We start from the raw sequence: 12,650 nt of genomic DNA on the forward strand, positions 1-12,650 counted from the left end.
GGAGATTTTCTCACACAGAATTCTTGATCCTCGATTCCAGTTGAAATGGATGGAAAATTTCCCCAGATATTACATGCAAGGATTAACTGCTAGTGTGAATCTTGTCTTTTCACATCTGAGTCCCTGGCCCGGTACATCTACTAAGCAACAGCCTACATGGGCATCCACTGGTCTCCACGGCGTGAATCCTCCATTGCTCCACCAAGGCTGGCCACTTGGCAAAGCCTTTGCTTGAGCTTGTGTGTTGTTTTAAAAACAACTTTATTGAGATCTAATTCATCACCATATCCAGTGGTCTTTAGTATCCAGAGTGTCTAACCAGTCATCACAATTTGACATATCCTAGAAAGAAACCCCACACCCTTTAACAGTCATTCCTCACCTCCCAACTCCCCCAGCCCTAGACAACTTACCAGTCTACTTTCTGTCTCCATGCATTTGCCTGTTCTAGACGTTTCATGTTAACTGGAATCATAGTCATACAATATGTGGCTTTTCTTGTCTAAGCTTCTTTCACTTAGTATAATGCTGTCATTTCACCTATGTATGTTGCAGCGTGGAATCTATACATCATCCTTTTCACGGCTAAATAATATTCTATTCTATGGATGACCCCATTTTGTTTATTCTTTCATCCACTGATGGAAACATTTGGGCTTTTTCTTCTTTTTGGCTATTATGAATAATGTTGCTTTGAACATTTGTGTACAAGTTTTTGTGTGGATGTTTTCATTTCTTTTGGGTACATATCTAGGGTAGGAATTTCAGTCAAATGCTGTATTTAATGAGGAAATGCCAGACTGGCTTCCAAAGTGGTTGTCACATTTTACATTCTCACTGCCAGAGTATGAGCTTTTGAATTCTCTGCATCCTCAACACTTGATGTTTTCTTTTTTTATTACAGCCATCCTAGTGGGTATGATGTGGTTTCATTGTGGTTTTGATTTGCCTTTTTCTCATGGCTATCTTGAGTACCTTTCCTTTCCATAAACTTATTGTCCACAGGTTTATCTTTTTCCTTTGCCTGTCTTCAATTGGTTGTCATTACTCAGATGTAAATATATTCAATATAAAAGTGACTTATCACATATACATGATTTGCAAAAATGTTCTATCATTCTGTGGGTGGTCCTTTCACTTTCTTGACAGCGTCCTTTAAAGCACTTTGATGACGTCCTGTTTCTCTCTTTCTCCTCTGCTCCCTTATGCTCTTGGTATCTGGAGTACGTTGGACAGAGAGGTGGAGGCTTTGCTGCTCACACACACTGGGAGTAGGACTGCCAGATAAGATGCCCAGATACTCTAACCCTAATTTCAGACACTGAATAGTTTTTTCAGTATAAGTATGTTCCAAATATATTGTTTACCTGGAATCCAAATGTGCTTTTATTTGCTAAACCTGGAAGCTTGGCCAGGAGTCCTGTGTATGTGTGCATATGAATGTGTGTCTGTGTGACATATAAGGCAACGCTCACAAGCATCTTCAAACCAAGCCGGCCTCACAGTCCCGGGGACAGTGACCTTCCCAGCCCACCAGGGGTCCTCAAGCGCTCTCTTGGAACCGAGCAGGCACTGGCCTCCTAACTGTGGGAGGTGGGCACTGGGGCTGAGCAGAGCTCAGGTAGACCAGTGGTCTTCCCCCATCTCTGAAGGTCCCCAGCAGACCTGAGCACTGGTTGCTGACATTGGCACCAGCTCAATACTGCATCCGGTACTGACTTGCCCTCCTCTGTCTCCTTGCTTCCTTACTCCTGCTTCCTCTAGTCCCCTAAATAAACTCTCTGCCCCCAGGCCCTTATCCTGGGCTCTGTCTTAAGGGAAATCCAAACTCTGACAGTTGGTACTGGAAGTGGCCCTAGAAATTGAGTGCTCAGGATGGGATTCTGGAACAGGTGGTTAAAAAAAGAGAGAGAGACTGGTGATAAACTCAATGGTGGTTGGTTCTGTGACCCGCATGTTACTGGGACAGAAGCAGTTATAAGGGCTGCAGAGTTTCCCTCTCTCAAGCTTTGAAGAAAGAAAACAATAGACTCGGGTCAGTCAACTATCTATTGAGGGCACGTCATGACAGCCAGAAGTCCTCCGGGTAGCGTTTAAGCGTGCACCTTCTGCAGTGAAGGCAGGCTGCTCTGAAAATCAGGTGCAGGATTTAGTTGTAAGGGTGGCAGAGCTGCAAAGGTGGCTAAACAAAAAGCCTCGCCTAGTCACTGAGGCCAAAATTCCAGGCCCTGACTGGGGTCCTGGTATCGGAGATGAACATTTCAGTAGCAGTGCTTTATCACCTGGAATCCTAAATTCCCCTGAGCCCTCTGGCCTAACAAAAGCACCTCCCTTCCCCCTTAATGCAGAAGAGCCTCATTTTGCCTGAAGACCATGCAAAGATCCCACCTGACTCAGGTGCCTATCAAGATTAAAGCCCGTTCTCCTCAAAATCTGTCCCCACCTTCCCCAATACATACAGACTGCAATATTGTGATTTATGACAAATATGAATGTAGTCACTAGACAATCTGAGCAGGCCCATAAGTCACAAGGGGTGTAAGCAGGAGACCCACATTCCCACGTCCTTTACCTTTGCTGAACTGATGTCTCTCTGCTCACACCTATGGCTTTATTTCCCTTTGATGTGCTGGAACAAACAAGTAGGGTTTCTGTCTCACAGAGGGTTCAGCTCAGTATTTTGATGTGTGAACCAAAAATGTGCTGATTCACACGGCCCTGCTCAGGAGTGGCCCTAAAGGCCAGAGAGGGGAAACTGGTGGGCAGAGCTGTGAGCTGTGTACTGAGCACCAACTTTTCGTGGAAGGAGAAAGTGTCTCCTGGGCTGTCGTTTGGCTAGACAACGGGTCTGCCAAAATTAAGGCTGAAAGTCTGGGACAAAGAGATCGGAGGAGTATTTCAGCTGATGGACTCATGGGAGCTGAAGAAGTGTTTGGACCTTTGTCTCACTTCAATGCCCATCAGAAAGTACCACTGCAGAGTCAGGATGGTAAGGGACAGGACAGACCTGGGGTCCAGGCCCTTCTCACCAGAGGACGAGACGCAGGTCTCTGGGCTTAGCAGGTTCCTACTGTTCCTGATCTGGACCAGCAGCTCCAGTGGGGGCCAGAAAGACACCCAGCTGCGCCTAGTCACTTAATTCTGTGGGCCTCCCTGAGGATCTGTTCATATCCAAGCACTGCTGAATCTTTTTCAATAATGACTCCCTCACCTCCCACCCTAACATATTTGGCTGGTCCAAGGACTCATTACCTGTAGTTTAATCTTATTCCAGGATGGCACGTGAGGCAGTTTCCTGCGATCAGAACTGGTACTAGACATGACACTTCCTTGCTGTCCTCAATCCTGGCATGACAGGTGTGCGTGAACGCTAGAGCTGCAGCAGCAAAGAGACATTTCAGTGACTACCAATAAGAGATGGAAAAAACTCACAAAGATAAGCAACCAACAGGAGCAAAGAGTGAAGTCGGGTTTCCAAGTAACAGGAGGACCAACTGGCCAAAAGCCACACCTGAAACCAGAGAGTCTGCAGTCACAGGGAAAAGACAAGGTCGACTGATTTAAGGTAAAATCATACTCTGTACTACTGGCTTCTGGAACTCAGAAGGAAGTGTCTCAAGGAGTCAAGATTTTCAGACTTTGGCAGAGACAGAGTACACAAGACCAGAAAGGATGTGAGGCTGACAGAATGTTCCCAAAGACAAAAAAAGAAACAGTGTTCAGTATGTAGGAGAAGCACAACAAAGACCAAGCTGCAGCTGCTCTACATACCTGGCCGCAACTTCCTAACACACATTCGCAAGTACTCAAAGTTTTATTTACCCCAAATCCAAATTTTCCAAAAGCAAAACCAGTAGGAAGCTTCCTCTTTCTAGAATAGGGTTGATTAACATTTTTTTTTTTACAATAACAGTCCTGAGGCATTACAAGAACTTTTAAAGTTTATTCTGAATCAGATTAAACTGTGTTCAACATGGCTCATTTCTTTACAAGTCATAATCTTGAGTATATGTTAAAACAGCTGAACAGTTTTAATGCTTTTTCTTTAATTATACTGGATACACAGCAGTGTAACTATACAGAAGGCAATGCCGGCATGGTGTATGGGACGTCAAGTGTGGTGAGGGGACCCTGCCCCAGTGAGTTGGTGGGCAGGTGAGGAACCCACCCTGTCCCTGCCTGAGCTCTCACTCCATCCCCTTCACATTGAGTCAAACAAACAAAATCTACTCCATAGTTAACTTTGCAATTATTGGGCTATCTCTAGCATTCACGTTCTAAAGTAAGAAAAACAAAAACCACCAAAAGATCGTACCTGATGGTTAAGATCCTTCTCCCTCTACAATGTGGACTTTCTGATGTTTGGAAAGATTGGACTTACTACAGAAGGTTTTCCCACAATCACTACACCAATAGGGCTTTTCCCCAGTATGGATTCTATGATGCTTATTAAAATTGGAGCTGTGGTTGAAGGCTTTCCCACACTCCTTACATTTATACGGCTTCTCTCCAGTATGGAGTCTCTGGTGAGAACTAAGACCTGCGTGCTGACTAAAGCTCTTCCCACACTCGTTACACTGATACGGCTTCTCCCCGGTGTGTATTCGGTAGTGGCGAATGAGGCTGCCTTTGCCACTGAAGGCTTTGCCACAATCTTTACACTGGTAAGGGGCCTCTTCAGTGTGCATTCGCTGGTGCTTAAGGAGGTCTGAGCTCTGACCGAAGGCTTTCCCACACTTACAGTCATAGGGCCGGTCCACCAGGTGTGTTCTGTAGTGAAGGGTCAGGTTGGAGCTGTGGCTGAAAGCCTTCCCACACTTGGTGCACACATACGGTTTCTCCCCAGTGTGTGTTCTCCGGTGCTTAGTGAGGTTGGAGCTGTTACTAAAGGCCTTCCCACACTCAGCACATATGTAACGTCTCTCTCCCGGGGCAGGTTTCGTCACTACTTCTCTACCTTTAGCAGAACCTTTGTCTTGGAGGGGGGTTTTTGTTCCTCTCTCCTTTTCTGGATTTACCCACTGCCTTTCTAACCTGGCCTCACATTTATCGGTGATAATCATGGGAAGTGTATCCCTTCTGAATCCTTCTGCATGAGATTCTTCAGAACTTCCCTCCTTATCTGTTGATTCCTCATTCTGGGTCTTCGACTTACGATCTGAAACAATAAGCAGGATAAGGACATGTCAGTTGCTTCCTGTCATGAGAAAAAAACCTAAATGAGAAACAGAACCATCAGGTGACACTGATGGATTCTAAGGGGTAACCAAATACCATTCTACAAAGTCACAGTATCACGTTTAAGACAAACAGGTCATTATCAGATCTAGTTTACAACGCCAGCCTTTCATGCAAGCCCCTACCAGAAGCTATCATGGCATGAGAAGTACACAGCGCTGTCTGCCAGGAGAACTTCATATATAGAGGGAAATTAGGCAAAACTTCAGGCAAAACTAAGCATACTGAGACAGCAACAAAGAAGCTGGGTGATGTTCAGGCAGAAAGAAACAAGAAAGAAAGATTGTAGAAGGGTCAAAGTTGGTAGCAGGAAATAAAAAGCATAATTAAGGGCGAAGAGGCTAATGGCAAACTCACAAAATTCGGATTCTCACAGAAGTTGAATGTATTTAATAGCAATAAAAGAGAACGTTTGGTCCATTTATAATCATTCTAATCCCAGATCCTTGGTAGTTTGAATGACAGTACTTAACTCCTATGAGGGTTTAACTTTCATCATTTAAACTATCAATACATGTTTCCTGTCATTCTCTCAGTTACAAAGCAACTCTTGAAATCTGACTGAAGTCATTAAGCTTTTTTAGACCATTTCACTAAGCAGTCACCCCTCTTAAAAGTCCACCTACCCATCCACACACAGAAAAGGAGAAAAAGAGAAATCCACACTGAAAACTGATGACAGCAGGGCCGCTAAGTCATGAACAAATGAACCAGCACCATCTCTTATCAGTTCATTCAACCTGCCCTCACCTCCGTGAACAGTCCCCTTACCAAACTTCAGCTCTCCCTTCAAGGGTGTCATTTGTTCCCACACCAAGACTGACTGAGACACACCTGAGGGAAGAAAGGAACTCATTCTGCCTGTCAGCCCAGGGGACCTCCTGACAATCAGGAATGAGGATGACTGTTTCTTCCACCACAAAGGCCTGGGGCACCAAGCCGGGGCCTGAGAGATGGTCCTACCTCGAACCTTCCTCAGCGCGGGAGTGAACTTCTCCTCTTCACCAGTCTCTTGGATGTAGAGGGGCCCCCAGGACTCGTATCTGTGACTGGTCTCCACAGACTCTAGCTGCGGGCTGCTCAGGGACTCCTCCGCCATTCCTGAGGGTGACATCTTCTCCCATGACCGTTTCTGCTCACGGGGAGGTGGGGACACCTAGAGACAATTATGAAAGGCTGGGTCTGTGCACAGCTCACTTTAAGAACCAGAATGAAAGAAAATCTCAGAACAGCTATGTAGAACCTCTAGAAAAGAGACCCTCCATTCCATTCAACTCCCAAGGGTAATCCCTCAATTCCACACAGGATAACAGAAGAAAACCAGGAGGAAAGACGGTCTAGCTCGGCGGAAGGTCCTGTCAGTCACTCTCAGCATTGTGGACACACCCGCCCCTGCCTGGTCCGCTGGGCTCTCAATCTCGCGGGGGAGGGCGCCCCGGCCTACCTGCGGTGCCGGCTCATCCAGCTCCCGTTCCAGATCCTCCAGGAGAGTGACGGCCTCTTCGGCGCTCTCTGGGCAGTGCTCCTGCACCCAGGCCTGGAGCTCCTGGGGCAGGATGGTCAGGAACTGCTCGAGCACCAGCAGCTCCAGGATCTGCTCCTTGGTGTGGATCTCGGGCCGCAGCCACTCGCAGCAGAGCACCCGGAGCTGGCTGAGGGCCTCCCGCGGGCCAGGGGTGTCGTGGTACCCAAACTGCCTGAAGCGCTGGCGGAATATCTCCATGGGAAGGCGCTTCCCTTTCTCTTCCTCCTCCTCAATCTTCACAATCACAGGCCCCTGCTCCTGTGGAGGCCTAGGGCCCAGAACTGTGGCCATGCCCAGCACCTTCATCTCGGAGGTACTCCAGAAACAGCTGTCACTACAGACAGGATTCCGTGGAGCAGGAATATTGGTTCCTGTGGGTTTCTGGTTCTTTAGGGCTACACGTTAAACCTATGAAAATATGATTACCATAAAATTATCAAAAGAAAAAGTATGCTTTTTGGTCTCTAAAAAATTGTGGAAATTATAGCCACTATAAAAATACCATATAACGATGACTATCAAAAATCTTGCTAGCGTCAGCTCAGCAATATTCTGTTTTGATCTGATTTTGTCTTCATTCTCTGAAAGAGTGATCTGTGGCTCAATTCCACTTTTGCATAGCTAGCTGAAGAAAATGAAAACACTCATTCAAAAATATACATGGGCCTTCCCTGGTGGCTCAGTTGGTAAAGAATCTGTCTGCAATGTAGGGGATCCAGGTTCAATCCCTGGGTGGGGAAGATCCCCTGGAGAAGTGGCCACTCACTCCAGTCTTCTTGCCTGGGAAATCCCACAGAAAGAGGAGCCTGTGGGTGGGCTACAGTCCATGAAGTCACAAAGAGTTGGACACGACTTAGAGACTAAACCACTCAATATTCATACCAGCATTGTTTACAACTGCCAAGATATGGAAGCATCCTAAGTGACGACCAACAGATGAACAGCTAGAAAGGGGTGTGCGTGCGCAAATACTACTCAGCCATAAAAAAGAATGGAACCATCTGCAACAACATGGATGGATGGACTTGGTGGGTATTATGCTTAGTGCAACAAGCCAGAGAGAGAAAAACAAATACTGTACATTGTCACTTACATGTGAACTCTAAACAATAAAACCAGTGAATGTAACAAAAAAGAAACAGACCCACACATACAGAGAACAAACTAGTGATTACCAGTAGGGGACAGAGAAAGGGGGAGACGGAAAAGTAGAAAGTGAATCGACAACAGAATCACCCTATTATTAAATATGCTCTGAAAGAAAACTCCGTAAGTTAATTAATCTTACATGCTTATGACTGGCCTTCCTGACAAGCATGTTTTCAAACTCTAAGCAGCATCTTTTCTGTCATATATGTGTTCTTATACTGGATCTGAGTAAGGAAAATTCCAACAGTCTCAATAAGGAGCCAAAGACATATCCCCTCCCTTTGGAACCTCCCTCCCCACCCCACCCATCCAGGTTGATACAGAGCCCCTGTCTGAGTTTCCTGAGCCATGCAGCAAAGTATGCTCATTTCTAACATGCATGTCAGCCTCCATGGATCTGGTCTGACTGCACCTGAAATATCGTGCACACACACACACACAATATACACATAATCACCATGAAGGAAAAACACTAACTGTGATATTTCTGGGATAGAGAATTATGTATGAGTTCAGTTTTTAAAAGTCTTTTTCATTTTCTAAATTTTCTTTAGTGGATATTACTTTTGTAACTAGAAAAATCATAAAATCTTTAAAGGATCATAAGCAGTTTTTAACAAACCAAGATAGATTTTACTTCTAATGCCCAAATTCTATGGTCTTCAAAAAAAAAACAAAAAACAACCCAGGAAAACAAAAAAGCACCAATTCCAGCCCATGCAGAACCTTCCAACAAAGGTACATGTCTGTTACAGCTTTTATATCATGTATTTAGCTTTACACATTTGGGAAATATGTATTTAAAACATATTTTATATGACTCTTCCCCTTTATTTCTGTGATCAATTTGGGTAATTAAAAATACAGGAAATGGAGTTCTAAGAATGAAACCTCAATATGCAACCTCGCTTTTATGAGAAAGTTGGTAATTATCAGCTGCTAATTCGTGCAGAATTCTAGGGATGATAGCTGAACTCCCCTCTATGGTACCCCAACTCTGAAGCATCCTACAAGGCACCACTGCTCCTGCACAGGACCAGAGTCAGCACTGAACACTCCTTTATGCTGCTCTCTGCAGTCAGTATGCCACTGAAGCTCCCAGGATGAGGGTTACTTGAAAACTGAGCAGGGAAGCACTGCCGTCTTGTCTCTAGCACGTAGGAACAACTCTAACTTAACTATTACAGAATTTCCTACTCTGGCCAGAGGAGGGCACCCCAAGAACAGAGGGACTCTCCATTGGGTGGCTCAGCTTCTGGGATTCAGCCTGGGAAATTCAGACACTAGGGGTTATAACGCGGCACAGGAGGCATTAAACAGGGTGTGTCCTGCATCACGTTCACATGGGAACTGTTACCCTGAACTTAGCAAATCCAAACACAGATGCCACTACATCAAACCATTGCCTTTGCAAAACACTTTAGGAAGAAAGTTTTCCTAAATGTTACTGCTGAGTACCGTCAGTAGTAACTGAGCCCAGTAGTTCAGTGATTTATTGTAGCACACCAGTTTTGCAGTGCCCGCAATTCAAATTCATGCCTCAGTAAGGCCACCAACATGTGGCAGGCTGGGCACCTGGAGCCTTCTTCCTAATTGCACTCACTCTCCTTGATATCATCTGGTTGCGTGGCTTTAATTACCATCTATTTATTCACATTCGCCAATTCACACTCTCCAGCCTGGACCTCTCTTCTGAGCGCCAGACTCTTACAACCAACCACCCACTTGACCTTGCCACCAGCATGTCCAGCGGCTTCCCAAACTTAACGTGTCCAAAACTGCACTTCCCATCATTCCTCCAAAGCTACTCATCTCAGTGAATGGCAATTCTACTGTTCTGTTTTCTGGAGCAAAAAAACCCTGGTCATTCCTGACTCCTCTTTCACATTCTACACACAATTCAGGAGTAAATCTTGTTAGCTCTACACCCAAGAGATTCAGAATTCAACCACATCTCACTTCCTCCAACACTGCTGTCCCAGTCCATCATCGGTGCCTTTTTTCTTTTTTCTGCCCCACCACACAGCATGCAGGCTCTTAGTTCCCTCACAGGGAACTAAGCCCCCTGCAGTGGAAGCGCAGAGTCTTAAACGCTGGACCACCAAGGAAGTCTTGGTTGTCTATAAAATACTATACATCAGATCACATCATTCCTCTGTTCACACCTTTCAAGGCTTCGTGTCTCATACGGAGTAAAAGCCAAAATCATCACAGGACAAAAAACAAGGCCTCAAGGATTTCAATCCCTGTTGCCTCTTGGATTTCCTTGTCCTTTGTCTCTCCTCTTTCTTCCACCTGTCAGACTGGTAAAGAATTTTTTTTTTTTTTAATCTGATAATGGTTTATTCCCACCCTTACCCTGTCAAAGCCAGTATTTGGTCTTGACCAAACATCTGGTCATGCTGAGTTTGTCTAAAGGTTCACTTAGGGATGCCCTCCAGATCTTGGCTTCTCAATTTTTCTCAATAAATAGTTTATAAAATAAAAAAGCATGTGAATAGAAAACAGAGGTTTCATTACTCACATTGTCTTCAACCACAATGAACTATCTTCTTTAAGCTATCTAGACTGTTTAGCACAAAATGGCCAAAGAGCAAAAGTTCATAGTTTACAAGCAGTGTTTATTCTGTTCCGAGTTTTTTCCCCTCCTTTAGGCCAATTTCCCAAAGCTTACACGCCCCCCAAAAGTGTCCCAAATCCCATTCTAGAAGATCAGGCATAAATGAACCAAGTTATTATTATAAATTCTAACAATTAAATGGGATTTACCTATTGCTGCTAGAATGCTTTTTTTTTTCCTCCTAGAACTTTTAAAATGTTGCGGCTACTGCTGCTGCTAAGTCGCTTCAGTCATGTCCGACTCTGCGACCCCATAGACGGCAGCCCACCAGGCTCCTCTGTTACCCTTAAAATGTTACCCTTTTGTAACTGAAAACTCCTACGCAGGCAAATCTGATAATTTTGAGGCACAGATTTCTACTGTTGGATAGTTTTCTGAGTTTCTTGCTTCTTTAAACTGCACCAAATTCTGCATCACTTTTTCTCTTTCTTCACTGATCCTAGTTCGCTCCTAGTCCAAAACTTACTTTCTCCGTAGTAGCCTTCCAACACCTGAAAACAGTTGTCTTGCTTAACTCTTTTCTTCACAACTCTTCCAACTGTTCCTTTTATAACAGGAGTTTCTAAGTACCTCACTCACCAGATCACCTTTCTCTAGACAAACTGTAAGTAAACGGCCCTCTAAAATGGGTTTCTAAACTTGAGCAGATTCCTGTTACGTACTTTCTAACCTGAACAATGCCCAACGGACTTAGTCCCTCCCATATTTCAGACAATACACAAGACTTCCGAGGCTCAGTTTCTTAAATCAATTAGCCTTGAATTTGGACCGCCTACTTAGAGCCCGGGAAATAAGAGAAAACATCCCTGTTCTAGCTGACTGGCGACTGGGCTCACCGAAGGCAGAAAAAAACTGCTTTGTAACGCGAAAGAGACCAACTTTCACTTGTTAAACCCGGGGGTGGGGGCAGGGGCGGAAATGCTTTCACGAGAGCAAAGGCCTCCGCCATCTGGGCCTAGGTAGGGACAGAGGCCTCCTCTCACCTCCCTCCCAGGACCGGTCTGGGGAGTCCCCAGAGGCCACAGCTGCCTAATCCACTCGTCCCTCCCCGCACCCTTTCGGCGGAAACTCCCTCTTCCGCCCGCCACGCGAACCGTGGACCAGGAGGCTCACCGTGAGTCAGAGCCGCTCGGGCCGCTGGGACACCTCAACGCGCAGCGCGGCCGGCGCAGCCGGAAGTACGTCATAGCTCCGCCCGCGGAGAGCTGCGAGGGGCCGCAGCGGCCCCTCTAGGAACTCGGGAGGTCTTCTCTGCATCTCGGTGTCTCGGGTTCGCCGAAGGTTCCTGCCCCGCAGGGACTAGAGGAGAGAAGCCCCCGCAACGTTAACAGCCGGGGACCTAGTCCGCACCTCCCCCCCTTTTTTTTTCCGCACTCCTTTTTTTTTTTTTAAACTAAGAAAGGGCCGACTAGACGAAGTCTTGGCGGTGTTCGCACCCCGCAGCTTCTCGCCGGGCCAGGGAGAGGCGTGGGCTCTGCGCGGTGACCTCGGTTCCCCCTCCTGGACTTGAGGCCAGTTCTCCTGTGATCCTCAGGCTGGTCACAGCGTGGGAACTCGGTCCCCGTTTATGAACATGGAGTTCCCCACTTAGCCCTCTAAGCCCGAGATTCAGTTCTTTCTCTCCCGGCGGCATCCAGCTGAAGTAGCTGTGCCCTTGGGCCTCTGTGGGTTCTAAGCTTCCTGGACAGAGATCTCTGATGTCACCTTATAGGTGCACCTGGTGTCGCAGCACTCGGTACGGAGGTCCGTGCCTACGTTATCAACCTCCTCCCCCCACCCCCGCTCTTGCTCAATTGCAATTAGGGACTAACTGTAAATAAGGGATTGATCCCTCAAAAGGCACACAAGTTGGGACTTCCCTGGTGGCTTAGTGGTAAAGAATCCACCTGCCAATGTAGGAGACACAGGTTCTATCCCGAAGTAGGACGATCCCGCATACTGCAGAGCAACTCAGCCGATGCACCGTGCACAACTATTGAGGCTGTACTCCATAATAAGAGAAGCAACTGCAATGAAGACGGCGCACATCTAGGGAGGAGCCCCTGCTCTCAGCAACTAGAGAAAAGACCACACAGCAAATAAAGTTAACCAGTGTGGTTGGTGGCTTGCTGGGATGTG

At 46.2% G+C, this 12,650-nt stretch overlaps 1 protein-coding gene across 1 annotated transcript in view; it reads right to left on the bottom strand.

Moving 5' to 3' along the window:
* Positions 1-3,923: 3,923 nt before the first annotated feature.
* LOC109578184 (zinc finger protein with KRAB and SCAN domains 7) overlaps positions 3,924-12,650 on the bottom strand; it is a 31,287-nt gene continuing 22,560 nt past the window's right edge. Inside the window, exons 8-11 of the mRNA XM_070779254.1 lie at positions 11,679-11,831; positions 6,683-7,165; positions 6,202-6,394; positions 3,924-5,158 (exon numbers count right to left, since the gene is read on the bottom strand). Of these exons, the coding sequence (XP_070635355.1) occupies positions 4,323-5,158; positions 6,202-6,394; positions 6,683-7,165; positions 11,679-11,831 (1,665 nt within the window). The 3' untranslated portion in view covers positions 3,924-4,322. The remainder of the gene's footprint in view (positions 5,159-6,201; positions 6,395-6,682; positions 7,166-11,678; positions 11,832-12,650) is intronic.

The sequence above is a fragment of the Bos indicus genome, chromosome 25, assembly GCF_029378745.1.
Source record: "Bos indicus isolate NIAB-ARS_2022 breed Sahiwal x Tharparkar chromosome 25, NIAB-ARS_B.indTharparkar_mat_pri_1.0, whole genome shotgun sequence".
NCBI classification, from domain to species: Eukaryota; Metazoa; Chordata; class Mammalia; order Artiodactyla; family Bovidae; genus Bos; species Bos indicus.